We start from the raw sequence: 18,665 nt of genomic DNA, 5'->3' as shown, positions 1-18,665 counted from the left end.
GAGTAGAGGTTTTTGAAATAGGTGTTGACAGCCTTCTATATTTCCCCAGATTATGCCTTTTTTAGGCATAATCTTTATGTGATTTTACCTTTTTCCTGCATTATTGCATTAATTTGAGCTTTTTCTTCCCTTTTAAAAATAAGGTTGCTTAGCGTCTTATGAATTTTATTTATTCTTTCAAGGAACCAACTATTTGATTCACTGATTCAACTGCTTTCTTAGTCTCTATTGCATTAATTTCTGCTCTGATTTTTATAATTTGTTCCTTTCTTTTGGCTTTGGTCTTCACTTGCTCTTCTTTTTCTAGATATTTGAGGTGTAGCATCAGGTTTTTTATTTGGATTTTTTCTGTTTTCCTGATGTGGGAACTCAGTTCAATAAATTTTCATTGCATCCCACAGATTTTGGTAAACTTAGCCAGTTGTATTTTGTGTTTTCATTTGCCTGTAGGTATTGTTTAATTTTTTCTTTAATTTTCCCCTGTGACCCACTGATTGCTCAAGACCGTGTTATTCAATTTCCATGTGTTCATGGGATTTTTGCAGTTTCTTTTATCATTAGTTTCTAGTTTCCTGGCTCTATGATCCAATGACATGCATGGGGTAATGTCAAGTGTTTTGCATTTATTTACATATGTTCTGTGTGTTAGTATATGGTCTATTTTAGAGAATGTCCCATGTTCTGCTGAGAAGAATGTATATTCCGATGTTGTTGGGTGGAAAAGGCTGTATATGTCTATCAAGTCCATTTGTTCACAGATGTGATTCAGTTCTGTTATTTCTATGCTGATTTTCAGTCTGGCTGATCTGTCCTTTGGAGTGAACAGTGTGTTAAGGTCTCCTGTTATAACTGTGTTATTGCTCATTTGGTTTTTCATTTCTATTAATACTTGATTTATATAACTGGGTGCTCTGGAATTTGGTGCATATATATTTAATATTGTTACCTCTTCCCCTTGAAGTTTTCCCTTAAACAGTATACAATGACCTGTTTTATCTCTTCTGATCATTTTGGTCTGAAGTTCACATTGTCTGTAAACAGAATAGCTACGCCTGCTTTTTGGGGGGTTTTTGTTGCATGAAGTATTGTTTTCCATCCTTTGACTTTCAATCTGTGAGTATCCATTTGAGTTAGATGGGTTTCTTGTCGACAGGATATGGTTGGATGTTGTTTCTTGATCTATTCTGTAGTCTATTTCTTTTAATTGGTGAATTGAGACCATCTATATTAATGGTTATAACCATTATGTATTGGCTTATTGTTGACATGTTATCTTTCTGCTGTTGCATCTTTATCTTTCCATTCTGTTAAATTGTCTGCTTTGCTTAGTGGTTTTTTTCCTAAGTGTATCTAACCTCTCCTTCAGTATTCTTTGCAGGATTCGCTTGGTGATCATGAAGTTATTCAGCTATTCTTTCATGGAAGTATCTTATTTTTCCATCAATTTTGAAGGCCAGTTTTTCAGAGTACATCAGTCTGAGTTGGAAATCATTTTCTTTAGGATCTGAAATACTTCACTACATGGTCTTGACTTTATTGTTTGTACTGGGAAGTCTGCCATTATTGTGATAGCTTTTCCTTTATAGGTTGTTCTGTCTTTTCTCTCTGACAGCTTTTAATATTCTATTCTTATGTTGGAATTCTGGGATGGTAATTATTATATATCTGGGTGTAATTTCATTTGGTTATGGCTATTTGAGTTCTTTATTATTCATTCATCCTGAAGTCAGTTTCCATTCTCATGTTTGGGAAATTTTCAGCTATTACTTCTCTAAATATTCTCTTGACAATCCTTTATGTTGTCCCCTTCTTTTTCATTTATCCTATCAATTGTATGTTGTTTTTCTTTGTATCATCTTGCAGCTGTTGGATTGTTATTTCCTGATTCCTTGTTATTTTTAAAAGATATTTCCTTTTCTGTTCACTAGCTCCAGTCTTCGAGATTTGAAATTCTATCTTCACTTTCATTGAGGTGTTTTTGCAACTTTCCATGGAATATTTTATTTCTTATATATCTCTTTGAATCTGCTTCATGTATTCTGTTTGTTTCTTATATTGTTCTTCCAGGAATTCTATGTTTTAGTTTTATTCCTCTAAGTTTTTAACTGTGTCTTCTTTAGATATGTTTAGCATCTGTTTCATTTCTTTTATTATTTCTTCTTTTCCTTGGGAGATTATTTCTAGTTTGAATTCCTTTAAAGCTTCCCAGAGCTGCTTCTTTATTTCAGTTGCTATTATTTCAGATATTTCAGGTGTATGGCATATTTTCTTCTATGTACATGGATTGTAAGTTTTTTTGGGATGGGCTGGAGGTTTTAGATTGTATTTTGGTCTTTCCTTTTGTCATTTTCTTATATTTCCATGTTTCAAGTTTTATTCCACAGCTTCCCCTGGACCTGATGGAAGTCTGCTTCTATGCCCTTGGCTCCTCCACCTCTGGCCGCCCATTTCCCCAGATTAAGAGAGGATCACTGGGGGTTGGACTGGCTGGCCCAAGACCTGTGGAGGCAGTCAAGTGTGGCAGTTAGCTGTGAAGTTCCTTAGAAGGTGGGAGCAATGATCTCAAGCTCCTGGGGCTTGGGATGGTGCAGGGACCCTTACCTCCAGCTGCCCAGTTTCCAAAATTGAGAATGCAGGCAGGCCCAAGATCTCCGGAGCTGGCCAAGCATGGCAGGAAGCTGGGAATTTGGTGCAGGCAGGCCCAAGACCTGATGAATCAGTCAAGTATGACAGGAAGCTGTGAAGTTACTTGGCTGGTGGTAGCAAAGATCTTAAACTCTGGGGCTCAGGATGGTGCGGGGCCACTCACCTCTGGCTACCCAGTTTACAGAGGGCTCAGGTAGACCCAACATCTCTGGAGCTGGCCTAGCATGGCAGGATTGTGGGAAGTGGGTGCACGCAGGCCCAAGACCTGCAGAGCTGGCTGAGTGCAGCAGGAAGCTAGGAAGTACCTTGACAGGAGCGGGTGATGATCCCAAACTCCTGGGCTCTGGATGGTGTGGAGACACCTCACCTTTGGCTACCCATTCTCCAGAATCAAGGGTGTAAGCAGGCCCACGATCCCCAGAGCCAGCCGAGCATGGCAGGAAGCTGAGAAGTTGGTGCAGTCGTACCCAAGACTCGCCGAGCTGGTCAAGTGTGGCAGGAAGCCGTGAAGTACTTTGTCCAGTGGGAGCAATGATCTTAAACTTGTGGGACTTGGGATGGTGTGGGGACCATCACCTCCAGCACCCAGCTTCCAGAATTGAGGGTACAGGCAGGTCTAAGATCACCGGAGCCAGCAGAGCATGGCAGGAACCTGGAAGTTGGTACAGGCAAGTCTAAGACCAGAGAGTTAGCCGAGTGCCAGGAGTGATGATCTGAAAATCTCCCAGGGCTCAGGATGGTGTATGAACTCAGCACAGTTGCCAGCTGAATTTCCCAGTTTGGGAGACAAGTGGAGAGTTCTTTAAGTGTAGTGTGCTTCAATCACTCACAAAGACATCTACGTTTGTTCCTTTATTCACTTATTTTCATTTATGTTTAGTTTAAATTACATTTCTGAATTCCTTGTCCCTCCTAAGCTGGGCTAGGAACTCAACAAAGGATCAAATCATGTGAAATCTGATCTTTGTCAGTTTGCTTCTTAGTGAGATTGACAATGACTCTTATAGCTATGTAGAAGTTCCTTAAAATATCAATATTCCATGCCCAGTGGAGCACATGCTGTGATTCCAGCTGCTATGATAATGCAGGAAGTTTGTGAGTTCAAGCCCAACCTGGGAATTTAGCCAAACTCTGTCTCAATATAAAAGCAGTTAGGGATGGCATCAAGCTCCCTGGGATCAGTCCCCAGTACTAAAACAAACACACACACAAAATTTTTTTAAGGTTTATAATGTCTACATATTAAGCTATGAATAAATAAATGCTAACCATTGTAATAATAATGACAGTGATAAGAAGCAAATAGATAAAATTACATTTAAGTTTATAATGTAGAAGTAAACATATATATTTCTTTCTGGGTTCTCATTATCTATCACCTATTTATCATCTGGCAATCTATCAAGTTGCTGAAAATATATTCCTTATGTATGTTTTTATATAACCCAGAACCATATCTTCTTAAAAGGCAAATATTATTATTTCTCTACAGAGTTTCTTTATAAGTAAAGATGCAATGTGCATGCAGAGAAAAAATTTAGCATAACTAATTACTTCTAAAATATCACCACACTAACCATATTAATCATTTAAATGTAAACAATTCAGTGATTTCTAATACATTCACAATAGTGTGAAACTATCATCACTCTTCCAAAAAATTCCAACCATCTCAGATATGAACTCCATATTTATATCCTATTACAACTAGTCACCAACCCTTGGTAAACACTAAATTGCTTTCCGCTCCATGGACACATTTCATATGGACATTTTGCATAAAAAGAGTCACACAATATATTCTTCTTTGTGCCTGGCTTGTTTAGATTAGTATAATGTTTCAAGAATTATCCATGTCATATAGCATGAATCAGTTTTTCTTCTTAAATTGAATTATTTATTATTTAGGCTTATTGAGACAGGGTCTCACTAGACAGTTCAGGCTGGCCTTGAGCTCACTTTGAGCTCAGGCTGTTTTCAAATTATCAAAGATCCTCCTACCTCAGCCTCCCAAGTGGAGGGATTACAGGCATGCACCATCACACTCGGTTTAATAATTCATTTAATAGGTACTTGTTTTTGTTTACATTTTCAGAAATGGCTGGTCATAGAGTTGCTTCCTTTTGAATAATAATAATGCCATTAACAACTGTAAATGAATTTTATTGGAAGACTTCTCTTGTTCTATTTGATATAGAGACAGTGTCACTGAATGATATGGTATTTTTCCAAATAATTTTTTGAGTTTCTGTAATGTCTGACACATCATTTTATGTTTTGCATCATTTTATGTTCCTATCAGCCAACATGAACCAACTCTTGACATTTGTTGTTTTTTTTTTTCTTTTTATTGTTTCCCAGCTAATGAGAGCCTAGCGGATCCTATTCTCATTTTTTGATTTTAGTTTCTCACATAGCTGATGACATCAAGCACATTTTCCTGAACTTGTTGGTCATTGTGTATCTTCTTTGGGGAAAAGATCTATTTGAGACTTTTTTTTCCCATTTAGAAACAAGTGCCATATAACAACTCAGAAAAATGACAGAACTAGATCTATTATTTTGAATAATAAAAACTAAAATAAGTGGAATAAATACCACAAAATTAAAAGCTACAACAGTTATTGATATAATGCTTTCTTGAGCCAGTTTTAGTCAATATTTTCTGAAAGTTGTCATCCATGCAATAAGAGAGGAAAAGAAGTAAATTACATTTAAACAAGAAAGAAAATCACAAAATTATCTCTATTCATTGATGTACTATCCTATATGTAGAAAACTCTAAAGAATCAAAAATGATATTATTGTAGGTTATAAGAATATTTAACAAATTTTATTATATAAGTCAGCTGATAAAATTCAAGTTTATGCTTATAAACTACCAATAAGCATTCCATAAAGAGAAATAAAAAAGCAATTTCTCTTAAAACAGCAACAATGGAGTAAATGGAAATAAATTCTGCAAAGACAGTGAGAGACCTATCTGCTGAAAACTAGAGTGCATTGTTGAAAGAAATTACAGAAAATTGAAACATTCTGAAATTCATATTCATAGATTGGAGGGTGTCATATTTTTCCAGTGAAAATGCTGCTCCAAGTTATTGACAGATTCAAAGCAAATACTGTTAGGTTTAACAACTTCTTGGTCAGTAAAGAAAATACTGACACTCAAATTTAGATAAAATGGTAAATAATCCAAAATAAATTTAAGAAATTCATAAAGAATAATAAAATTGCATGATTTATACTTTCCAGTTTGATAATTTATTACTAAGTTATGCAGAATATGGGGCTGAAATAAGGGTAGGTACATAAATTAATGGAATAAACCCCTCATCTCTGGTAAATATGTTTGACCACAGTAAAGACATTCAGCATCATTACTCACTAGGGAAATGCAATGAAAATCTACAGTGAGACTACACGTCACATATAGAAAGAGTCCTATAATTTAAAACAATAAATAAGATAATGTGGAACGATTTAAATTTTTATACATTGCTGTAGTAAATATATAAAGACACTGTGTAAAATAATTTGTAAGTTCCTTGAAAACTAAACAAATGTAATTATACAACTTCAAAATTTTCCTTACAGGTGTATAACCAAAGGAATTGAAAGCAGTTATGATATAATATTCTAAAAGGTAACTATGGGAAATTTTTATATTATGTGTATTTTAACACAATACTGCTAAAATCTTTTCTCAAGAGATTGGAGATATTTTTGCTTTGATTCAGGATTCCCCTAATTCCTAAAAGCTTTTGATTAGTATCAAAATTTCTGAAAAGGTTGATTCTGGCAGCTTTTCTTGGACAAACAGAGCTAATCATTAGGTTTTGTTAAAGGGCATTTGGTGTACTTTATTAGATTAGATTTTTACAGAGGAAGCTGAGAAACGCACAGTAAATTTGGAGGGCATGCTGGTGATGTTGAATTCTTGACACATGTATTAGGAACACAGCAATCAAAAAGTTCCATTATTTTGGTGTGTGCTACAGGAATGCTTCCAGAAGGACTTTATTAATTTTTGCCTAAATAGACAGTTTTTTAAAAACAAAACAGACAATGGATAGAAATACTACATACTTTCAAAGGAAAAAGTAAACAGTAATAAATCACCTCCCAAAGTTCTTCCTATGAATACCCAAGCATTTTGAGAAATAATTTTTATCCTAACTTAACAGAATTATTGCTACTGGATTAAAATACATGGCAGATGTGTATAACTTCCTTAATCATACCCTACTGGTATATAAAGAAATTCTTTTAAAGGAAGTGTTATTCTAAATAAGCACTGCTGTATATGTCCAATTCTGGTACATAATGCCTGACACCTACAATCTAAATAAGGAGGGGTCAAATTTGCAATGCATCTTCAGCAGATTCAGGTTACAGTCTGCTAATTCCAAAAGAGAAATACCCTGACAGAAGGGTGTGACAAAACAAAGATAATCAGTCTGTGCTGGCCACAAAACAAAGCAGGGGGAGGCAACATAAAGCTAGAGGCCAGGATCATACATAGCACCAAAAGTCACGCCTCCATGTATTCAGACATAAAGAGAGTGTGCTTTGTGAATCTTGTTGGTATTTATTAAGCCAATCACATTGACACAATTAAAGTTGGCCATCACATTCCACCTCTTGTTGAATAGTTGCTCAAATATGTCTGTCTAAAGCAATGTGTAGAGCTGGGCATGGTGCTGTAATCCTAGCATTTAGGAGCTAAGGCAGAAGATTAACCGCTAATTAGAAGCCATCTTCAGCTACATAGTAAGTATGTAGTCACTACTCACAGTTGTTGGTGAAATCCTGTCTCAAAAAGAAAAAAACAATAATATTTAGTCTCCACTCTTTTTTTTTTTTTTTTTTTTTTGGTCATTTTCTTTTTTATTGGTACCAGGGATCGAACTCACGACTGCCTGCTTGCAAGGCAGGCGCTTATGCCGCTGAGCTAAATCCCCAGCCCCACTATTTAGTCTCCAAATACAATAATAAATTCATAATTCCACTTAACATGATAAAAACATCCTGCATCCAATTGAAACACAGTAATTACTTCCAGTAATTTCAGTGATTCACTGTACAAATCAAAAGTTCCCTGTGAGACTCTAGGCACTCCAAATTGTGAACGACTATAAAAGAAACAAAAGACAAGTAACACAGTCTTACGATATAATGACACAAGGTAAACATTCTCTTTGCAAAAGGAAGCTCTTAATCCAGCAGAGCAAGCTTTCAATCCAGTAAACACAGGGTACTGTGATGTCAATTCTAGAGGGCTAAGAAAATCCACCTCGACGACCCTGATGGATGCATTCTGCACAACTTCACTTTTGGGCTTGTTCCATTCATTGCTTGCACCTTTCCTTAGCAAATTTCCACATTTTTGGCATACCTAACTTTCTGGGGTCTCTATCCACTTGTGACTTCATTGTCATGTACACATCACAACCACTGTTTCAGAGGATTTTGGCCTGATCTCCCAGGCCTCCTTTGCCCAGGACTTCCTTTGATATCTGGGTTGAAGACTTCCGATCCCTCCATACATGGATGACGTGATGGTCTACTGCCAGGAGCAGCAGCAGTCAGGCCACCTTGGTCCTTAGTTGCAGTGGCTTCTGAGTGCCTGACTGACTGAGAAGAGCAAATTGGACCATTGAAAACCAAATCTGTAGGAGACCCTGCTGGAGCAAGTGTAATAGGGAAATGAAGTATGCTCTGCATACTTGCCCTGCTCCCAGTGTTTAGGTTATTCCTATTTTCTAAGATGCCTACCTAGCATCTTTCTTCTCTATACATGAGGATACTTAGTTATTTTTTAATAACATTAATCTCTTCAGCAAACATCTTGCTTGGCATCTTCTACTTTTAGTTTTTTACTGAGAAAAATTTGAAATTTTAAAATTTTCTTGCCTGCTTCTTTAACAGAAATAAATTAATTTAAAATTATATAAAATTTACAACCATTTTTCTCCAGTGTGTAACATGTGTATCCTCTGGTCCAATTTTCAAAAGAATCCTCATTCTTAAGTAAAATCCACATTATTATCAATATTCTGATCCTCTAACATGTGACAAGATTGATTTATTAAACTCTACTTACAACCTTGTGGGCTTTATTCACTCTGATTCTCTAACTTGTTTAACATGCTTCTACAAACCAATTCTAAATTTTTCTGAATCATGTGGTCAGGTACACTCAAAACAACAAACACTGTTCTCTCCTACCAATTTTCTGTATGAGTCAATTTTCATTTCTCTGGGACAGTAGAGAAACTAATCTGTTCATTCAGGAGATTCAGTGCATGGACTGACTTTCCTTTCTCTGGCTCCAAGAGAAAAATAACATGACAGAGAGATGTGGTGGAACAAAGAAGTTCACCTCATGGAGGCCAAGAGGCAGAGCAGGGAAATGCTGCCAACCAGAAAGGAAACAGTCATATACAGCACATAAGGTCATGCTTCCATGGACCACCCAGACACGTATAGCGATATGCTGGGCTAATGCTCTGGACATTTCTAAAGCCAATCAAAATGACACAGTCAATGTCAACCTTTCCAATGGGTGTTAAACTTGCTTGACATTTTTGACCTGAATATCTCCTCAAAATAAATTCTTAATTATGTACTAGAATCTCCCTTATCTCATGCCATTACTTATTTGACCTTTTAAAAATGGCTAATTGTCATTTAACAATACTATTGTATATTTACCAAGGATGCTATTTAGAAATTTTTTATTACTAGTCACAATACACTGTGAAAGTAGTTGCTTATATTATTTCTTTTGTGGGAACTTGATGATATTGCATATGTGTCTTCGTTAAAAGAATGTGATTTGGTTTAATAATGATTGACATATTTTGGAGGAAATTGAATACTCTGTTTAGGGGATAGATATGATATTTGGCACAATTTTGGTGGTAGAAAACAGCACATTTTACACCTTAAATATATGTAGGTTACAACTGTAAGTCTAACTTTAATTAAGCTGATAAAAACAAGATCAAAGGAGTATTATAAATACTACATTGTATATTAAGACATGATAAACACATTAAATAAATGAATCTGAAACCTGGAAACATTTCCAACAAAGGATATTACAGATATTTTTAGACACTTAAAAATACAGTATAGATTAGATTATTGTAAATAGGCAGTGCAATTTCTTTAATTTTGCTGACTATAAGACAGTAATATAATTGATATTACTTTTTCTTAGAAAATTACACTTGAAGTATTTAAGTGTGAACAGACATCATGTCCATGATGTATTTTCAAATAGTTGAAAAAAATTTCACAAATGAATATACATAGATACATATCAAAAGAGAGAGACAATCATGTAATTACTGGCCCAAAATGCAAATATTCCATGAATCTCTATAAAGAATATACAGAATTTCTTATTCTACAGTTGTTACATTTCTGTAAATCTGAAATTATATCACAATAAAAGTTATTTTAACCTATATTTGAAGTAATTTATCAGATAGCAAATTGTATTAAATGTTACATAATTTTTTCAGGATTCTGTCCTATCTGCCAGTTATCAGCCTCTATAGTGTGTTCCTTTTTCATTCTGAATTAATACATATTCTGGTATACAGTCACTATTATATATTTAGATATGAATTTAGAGTACCATGAGATCTGGAGGAAGACTAAGCAGTCCAGGCCTGCTACAAAATGAACAGGCCAGGAGCCTGGGGACTGCCACAGGAGTCCATGTGACTGAGCCAAGCAATGGAAAATAAAGACACATTCAAACATTTCCATGATTCTGTGTCTCTTCTTCAGGTTGTCCTAATCACAAGCAAACTTCACCAGTGAGAACTAGTGACAATATCCCATTAATGTCTCAAATATTTTAAGGCTTGTTCAAAGCATGTTATAAAACAGAACAATTTATTGTGTGTGAAGGCATGGACAACTATTTTGAAGAAAGCAGTAGACATTATGGTATCTACATTGATTTCCTGTTGTCTTGTTTTGAAGTCGTGTGTCACTTGCATTTGTTCTGTTCTGTGTTTTTTTTAAAATGTCTTTAAAAAAGACAGAGCAATAGCTTTAACAGAAAAAATAAGCTATGCTTTGTACTGTTGTGCTACCTTTAAATATAGACATCTTAGTCTCTGTTCCTCTAAACAGACTCTGAACTGCTCAAGCTGCTTGCACCACTGCAGGCTGTGCTAGTAGTAACAGAGGTAGACTTACAGCGGTGATGGAGATTGACAGCAGAAGCAAACTAGTCAGTCAGGGACTCAAGAAATACTCAAGTAGAATTTTGAAGAAAATTTAATCAATTTACTATTAAGTTGCTCTTGAGTAGTAAGTAAGTTTAATAACACAAAAATGGATTTTAGGTACCTAGAGACTAATATTAGAAAACCTTAACTCGTTTTCCCTCATGTAACAGAAAGATGGAAGTATCAATGGATAATCAAAGCTATTTTTCATCCCACTTGCTTGAGTTGCTACATGATCCTTCCATATGCTTGCAACTATTTGTATATTTAATTCGTGGCAATTTTGTAGTATCAGTGAAGATTTCAGTACTTTTTTCCCTTCATTTTGAAAACTTTATCTCTTGTCTATATACAATATATAAAAAAGCAAAATCAAAGGTGTTCACTTTTCCCTCTTTGTGGAATTCTACATGGCATGAAAACGTTTCAATTTCATGTGCCTCGTGTTGAAGGTTTCTTTTGAAAACCCAAGCAAAACAACCTCCAGAAAGCTTCCCGAAGCTCTTTGGTCCTAAGTGCATAAACCATAGGATTGAGGGAAGGAGGGATGACGTTGTGCAGTACATTGAGCAGAACTGGAATCAATGCAGCCTTTGTCTCTGAGAGGTGGGTTATTGAAATCACTACTACAACTGTGTAGAAGAAGAGAATGAGGATAAGATGGGAGCTACAAGTGCTCAGAGCCTTGGATGCAGCTTCAGGCGAGTTCAATCTAAGTACAGAGCGCAGAATCAAGGCATATGACAACATAATAAGACCCAGATCACTCCCCATTCCAACCCATGCCAAAACCAATTGGCAAATGCTATTTGCTCTCCTATCATCACAGGCCAGGCTGGTGACCCCAAGGTTAGAACACAAGCAATGTTCAATTTCATTCCTGGAACAATAATTACGCTGGGCTGCAAGCACAGGCACTGGAATGACAAGCAAACCATTTCTAAGCACCATAAACAAGGTGGCTTTTAAGATGAAGGAGTTGGATACAATTGATGCATAGCGAAGAGGGTGACAAATAGCTACATATCTGTCAAAAGCCATGCAGAGGAAGATACCAGATTCCATTCCAACAAAACAGTGAATGGTATAAATCTGAGCAAAACACTCAAGGAGACTAATGACCTTGGCATTGAACCAGAAAATGGCCAGGATCTTTGGCATGATGGTAGTGGCCAGCCCCATGTCCACTACAGAAAGGATACCCAGGAAAAGGTACATTGGCTGCTTCAGAGAAGGGTCCTGGAAGATGGTGATGAGGATGAGGATATTCGCACCAATTGCTGAGAGATAGAGCAGAGCCAGTGGAACAGAAAGCCAGTGCTGCCAGCTGTGGATGCCTGGGAATCCCAGCAGAATGAACTCAGACACCTGAGATTTTGAGCTATTGGAAACTTTCAGAGACGCAGGCATATTTTCACATGAGGAAAAATGTTTTCAAAGATGTTTATCTGAGTATAATCTTCATGAAACATTATTTAAAAAGTGTCTTTAGATAGTACATTTTGAAGGTACAATAAAATGGATTCTTTATCCTGTACCCTATAGTTTTTAAATATGGGTTAGGTCATTCTAGAGTAGTAACAAGCAGAAGGTAAAAGTAAAGTCACAATTGTCTCTTCGGGGATGAAACTTAGTGGTACAGCTTTATCTGGCATGTACCAGGTTCCTAGAGTTGATCCCCGGTATGTAGCCAATAAAACAGAGGGAGAAGAGGAGTGTAGAAGAAGAAGAGGAGCACGAGAGAGGGAAAGGGACAGCAGAAAGTTGGGACAGGAACAGGGATGGAGAGAGAAGGGAGAGAATGGATCATACTCAACATTGTTGACAAACCAGGAGAATTTAGCATAAATATCAAATCATTATTTTTATTATCTGCAGTTATACCAGGTTTGAACTATGACATGAATATGTTTGGCCTGTTTCCAATGCTTTCTTTATCTTTTCAGAAATTTTCTGCAATCAAGTGGATATACAAGGTTTCTTTGTATTTTTCTCAATGATGGTTGACACAGTAACTAGAAAGGATTAGATGCTTTAACTTCAGAATTGTGAGAAATTGAAATGCATACATAAATCTTTTTTATAAGTTGAAATCCATGTCCATTAAGGTTTTAGATAGATTGCCAGTTTGTTTTATCATGAAGTTTGAAAGATTTCCAAAAATAAACTATACTGCAAATTGAAGGATAAACGTATTTTCTTTGATATTCTAGTAAATGTACACATTGAAGAAGTATGTGAAAGAATATCTTAATAAGAATTTAAGCAATGTGGTTGAATTTTTCAATCTAAGGGATCATGCCATGCAGACATCTTTTGATTTTTTTCCCTAGTTGAATCCTAGAGGACCTACAAAGACAGGATTTAGGAGTAAGTAATAAGATGCTTTTAAGATTAGTGTGGTATGCATACTTAACATGATATCTACTCTCTACAAAATTTGTACCTGCACAGGATAGTATTTGCAGTAGCATGTACAATAGTATATAGCACATCTGTAGAATTTACCCCGTATAACTGAAACTCTATGGTCACTGAACAGAAATATTATTCTATTTAGTACATAAGAATTTACTATCCATAATATTGAAAGAATTTTCATGGAATGCCCATTGTCATGTTTAAAATTAGACTCAATATCTTTACTTATATTCAACTGCTTTCATGTATTTTTTTAATCACTATAGTAGTCCTACCAGCTAAACCTAGAACTATCAAGTCAGTTTTCCCTGTCCACAGACAACCCTTTTCCTTATCTTAGTAATTTCACTCATTTGTACACCTTCTGTTCAGTACTACTGCTTTGGCAAGCTGTTTCTCTGTGCTGGTGTTCATTTTTCAGTTCTTCATACTTTTGCTTTTTGTTCATGGTGTGCTCTTTCTAAAACTAGTTTGCCTTGTTTAGAATAAGTTTCATCTAAATACTTTGATTTGAATAAAGTCCCAGTCTCTGAATTGTTAATTCATGGTTATGATTCTAGCCCAACTAAGTATGTTCTTTTGGTTTTAATTCCATTGTATTCTGTACTAAAAATGCACAGAATATCTCATTATATTCTGAATATTTACTTTTTATGGAAGTTATTGACTTTGCAAGACTTTCCACTCAAAATTTTAACATCATGGCAGAATAGCCATTTGAATTCAGGAGTGAATGCAAAATGAAAAATCATATCTCAGTTCTTAAATGATGCATATAAGCAATTGAATTATAACACTTACAATTTTTTATCTTACATTAAATATAGGAACAGCAGAAAGAAAATAAAATCTTCCTGTGGAACACCAACAATACTTTACAGCTAAATGCATTGCATTTCCAATACTTCTTACAATACCCATGTTTGAATAAACAGATAACTCTTTGATGGAATAAATCAATTTTTGTTTATGAAGGAAAGCATGAAATTATCTAAACTTAGCCATAACATACTTTATTAAATTAAAGTCATAAACAGGCTTGGAGATAAAGTTAGAGTCACTCTGGGTTCTTAGATGAGAGTTCCAAAAGTCGAGTGAAATATCTTCCTCTTAGGAGCTTGAAACCATGCAAGTCATTTGGTAGTATTTGGCCTGGTGTTTCTATGAAATCTCAGTTTATTATTTTACTGCATAATACTGATAGCCTTTGTCATTGATGTTGCCCTGTTCTTTCTTCTTAAGCTATATTTTTTATTTGCTTACCTTATTTTGGCAAATAATATTTGTATATACAGTATGCATGGTATAAACTGATACTATAGGTTTTGAAAATGGGGTCGAATAATTAAATTTAATTAATTAATTTACCCAGCACACCAAATATTTAACACTTTGTGATTAGGGTATTAGAAATGTATTTTCTTAGTGATATATAAATGTACAGCTCTCAGTTATTGACTATATTCAGGATTCTATGTGATTTATCTTATCAAGCTTTGAGTTATTGCTGTTACCTTTCTTAGGCTTTATTTCTTTGGATTATAACCTGTTCATTTTTCCAATTTTCCTCACTCTTATAACCATGATTCTACTCTGTGTCTATGCTTCAATTATTTTAGATTCCACATATATGTAATATCGTATAATATTTATCTTTCTGTGTTTAGTTTCACTCACGTTATCATAAAATGTAGGTATTCTTTGCTTTTTAAGGCTAAATAACATCTCAGTGTGCATGTCTCTTGCTCTGCGTGTGTGTGTTGTGTGTGTGTGTGTGTGTGTGTGTGTGTGTGTGTGTGTGCATGTTTGTATGTGTGTGTAGGCTTCACAGTTTCTTTGTCCATTCATCTGGTGATGGATCTTTAGGTTGATTTCAGAAGCTGACTATTATAAACAATGTTACAATGAACACCAGTGCTTGGATATCTCTCTGATATACTAATTTCAAAACTTTTTGTAAATACCCAGAAATGAGTTTACTGAATCATATGACCATTTTATGCTTAGTTTTCTCTATTTTTTAAATATTTTTCCTCCATTGGTATTTCAAATTATAGCATATGGATAATTAGGAGAAAGTAAGTTTCAGCTTACAGAAAAAGAACTGTTTTTGCTATTTTAACTATTAGATTCTAACATGAATTAGAAACGTGTTTTTCTATTTCTAAAAAGCAGTTAGCATAATAATATGATAGCTAATATGGATGTTTTATTAAAAGAAAAGTATCTTCTTAATTACCACATGAGACTAGTATTTTTAGACTTTACCTTTAACATCTTTGGCAAAATCTTTAAGTTATCTGTATCTTGTTTTAGCAGAGAAAGAGTGATTCTCTTCTGTAGATTTTTCCAATGTAATACTAACTTTAGAATGAAGTAGCACTCTGACTGTGAGATTTAGCCAATACAACTTTGACAAAATCTTAGAACTTACTGTGCTTGTTATGAACAGACACTTTCAGTCTGATATGTTTGCAGTAGGAGTTTCCTCCTGGGCACACCCAGAACATTTTGAGAAAGTAGCTTTAGCTTTAGAAGATGATGTGTTCTCAAAGGAGATATAACAAACAAATTATGAACTTCAGGAATTTATAGTTTCAAGCATTTCAATGAGCTAAGTAAAGTAGGCTTCCCTGAGCTGCATGAGGAAAGAAAGACCCACAGAGAATGCTGAATCCCTAGGACAGCAAATCCCAGAAGCATAGTAAAGCAGTTAACTCTCAGATGTATCCTATTCATTTCATCTGGAAATTTACCTAAGTAGAAAAAACCAGGAAAAGGATCAAAACATTTTCTGCATTTTGTTTTTTGAACCACGCTACAACTAGTGCAATGTGAGCTTCTTGCCACTTGTGTTAGTTTTTGCCATTTATGATCTATGTCTTCAAGTGGTAGTAAATTGCATGTGCATGTTTAACTGGATTTCATTTTTTCTTTGACACATTCACTTTAACTTTTGCACTGTGTTAAGCAGTAAAGTCCATGTTTTCTGTATGAATATCAAGTAATTTTCATCATATTTATTGAAAGATTGCTTTTGGAAATTAAAAACTTCATTGAGACCTGGAAAATCTGCTTTAAAGAAACTAAGGATAGATTATCCAACTGGAAGACAGATTTGCAATGTGTGATCATGAAAGGAAAATTTTCTTAAAAGTAACCAGGAAACAGGTGGTAAGAATACAAAAGCTAGAAGAGAACAAGAGGATCTATAACTTGAGAATAAGGAATGTGTATGAAGTAGCAGGGGCACAAACAAAGGAACTACAAAGTTAATTCACAGAAATAATTAAAGAAAACTTCCCAAGATACGAAAAGGAGATGAGATTCAGATGTATGAGGCATGCAGAACTCCAGTCACTTACAACCAAAACAGAGCTACACATATAATAATCAAGATCCCAGAAATTCAACAGAAGAACAGAATATTAAAAGCCATCAGAGAAAAGAAACACATCACCTATAAAGGAAAACCCATCAAAATCATAGCAGAGTTCTCGACATAGACCATCAAATAAAGAAGAGCTTGGAGTGAAAAATCCCAAGCCCTGAAAGAAAATAACCTCCAGCCCAGGTTGATGTACCCTGAAAAACTGTCTCTAGAAATTAATGGAGAAACAAGATGCTTTCAAGACAAAGAGGAACTGACAGAATTTGCAACCACCAATCCACCTCTACAGAGGATACTAAAGGACGAGAGAGAGAGAGAGAGAGAGAGAGAGAGAGAGAGAGAGAGAGAGAGAGAGAAAGAACCAGGATTCCAGGAACAGTGACAGAGAGGCCTCAGTGAATACAACAGAAAGTAGAATGAAGGAGGAAAGCAGAGGAAACCAGAGAGTAATAAGGGCAACTCTATCAGTATTTGTAGATAGGTTGGAAAGACAGGCTTTAATAGGTAAAAGAATACAAAATGAGATCAAATCCAGGAAGGAGAAGGTTCAGAATCACTTATGTAAATAGCAGGTTGCCCCCCCAATCTAAAACCTGAGGGTGTTGGTGAGACCCAAAAATGCACAGTGCACCTGGGGGAGTGAAATGAGAGGGATAGTCTTTTAAACAAACAGAAGAGGGTATTGTTAATAGTGTTCCAGAATTTAAAACCCACATTACTCTGCCTAGGTCGATTTTATTCTGTCTCAGTTTGTCTACTTGCACTAGGTCTGAGGGCACAGACAGCTTTCCTCAAAATAGCAGGATATAGTACAGTAGTCATCTTTAACTTCCTACTAACTTAATCTGGAGCCCTGTATAACTTACATTGCTTTATCATGAATGATCTTAATTAAATCTGGTTTGTTTGTTTGTGTGACTGCTGCTTGGTATCCATAGATTTTATTCAAAACTGTTATGATTGATAGTATCAAGTCTGAGAGTATAGTGTCAAGTATGAGAGTATAGACAACTACACTGAAGATGACAAGATTCACTATGATCCAATTCTGGTTTGATTATTACCTGTTTTTGAAGTTTTACACTATCCACAAAGTTGTGTTTTTAGTAATAGCTATGTACTACTATATTCAATTATACCATGTCTGATGATATAGCCAATTCTACTGAAGATAACAAGATACAACACAGTAAGCATTGTAGAACTCCTTGTAAAGTGGTTTTATATGTCTTTTTCATTCCATGCGTTTATTGGAATATGTATTGTTTTGTCTTGCTTTGTTTCATTTCACACTCTAATATGGAAAAGATAGAAATAAATGTTAAGACTCATGCATGTGTAGAACCCATAAATAGCTTATAAGAACTGATCTAATAACGCATGATGAAATGAACAAATACTTGAAGAAAAAGAGACACTACAATACCTAGTGCTGATCCCAGAGTGTCATGATGTGAAATCCAGCAATACTATTATTCTTTGTTCAGAGTGATTTTACTTTGCTATGGTTTGTTTAATCTCAACCTAAATGAAGATATGGATAACTGCATGCATGTTGAAGTGTACAGGATTGATAACCATATTACTAAGTTTTTGTTGAATAGTTGAACAGAGCTGTTTGCAGTCTTGATGTTTGAATCTCCACTTCGTATGTTTCACTTTTGTATCTTGAAAAACTATTTGAAAGAGGACAATCTGTAATCATCAATTAGTGATTAATTTCTGTTTATTTTTTCTTTGAAATTATGTGTCATCATGGAAACTGAATAACACACTCTTGAGTAATCAGTGGGTCACAGAAGAAATTAAAGAAGAAATTAAACAATACCTAAAAGAAAATGAAAATGCAGATGCAACTTACCAGAATTTGTGGGATGGGAAAGCCATCCTCAGAGGAAAATTTATTGCACTGAGTTCCCACATCAGGAAAACAGAACGAATACAAATAAATA

General features: G+C 35.2%; 1 protein-coding gene across 1 annotated transcript; it reads right to left on the bottom strand.

Moving 5' to 3' along the window:
• Positions 1-11,333: 11,333 nt before the first annotated feature.
• Positions 11,334-12,311, bottom strand: LOC100726098 (olfactory receptor 56B1-like). Its single transcript, XM_003465330.1, has one exon. It carries the CDS (start codon positions 12,309-12,311, stop codon positions 11,334-11,336), a length of 978 nt encoding a protein of 325 aa, XP_003465378.1.
• Between the last annotated feature and the right edge of the window lie 6,354 nt (positions 12,312-18,665).

This window comes from Cavia porcellus, unplaced genomic scaffold (assembly GCF_034190915.1).
Source record: "Cavia porcellus strain 051 isolate PalLab524CR breed Dunkin Hartley unplaced genomic scaffold, mCavPor4.1 scaffold_9, whole genome shotgun sequence".
Taxonomy (NCBI): domain Eukaryota; kingdom Metazoa; phylum Chordata; class Mammalia; order Rodentia; family Caviidae; genus Cavia; species Cavia porcellus.
Note: the sequence above shows the minus strand (reverse complement) of the source record. Positions and strands in the feature narration are given on the sequence as shown.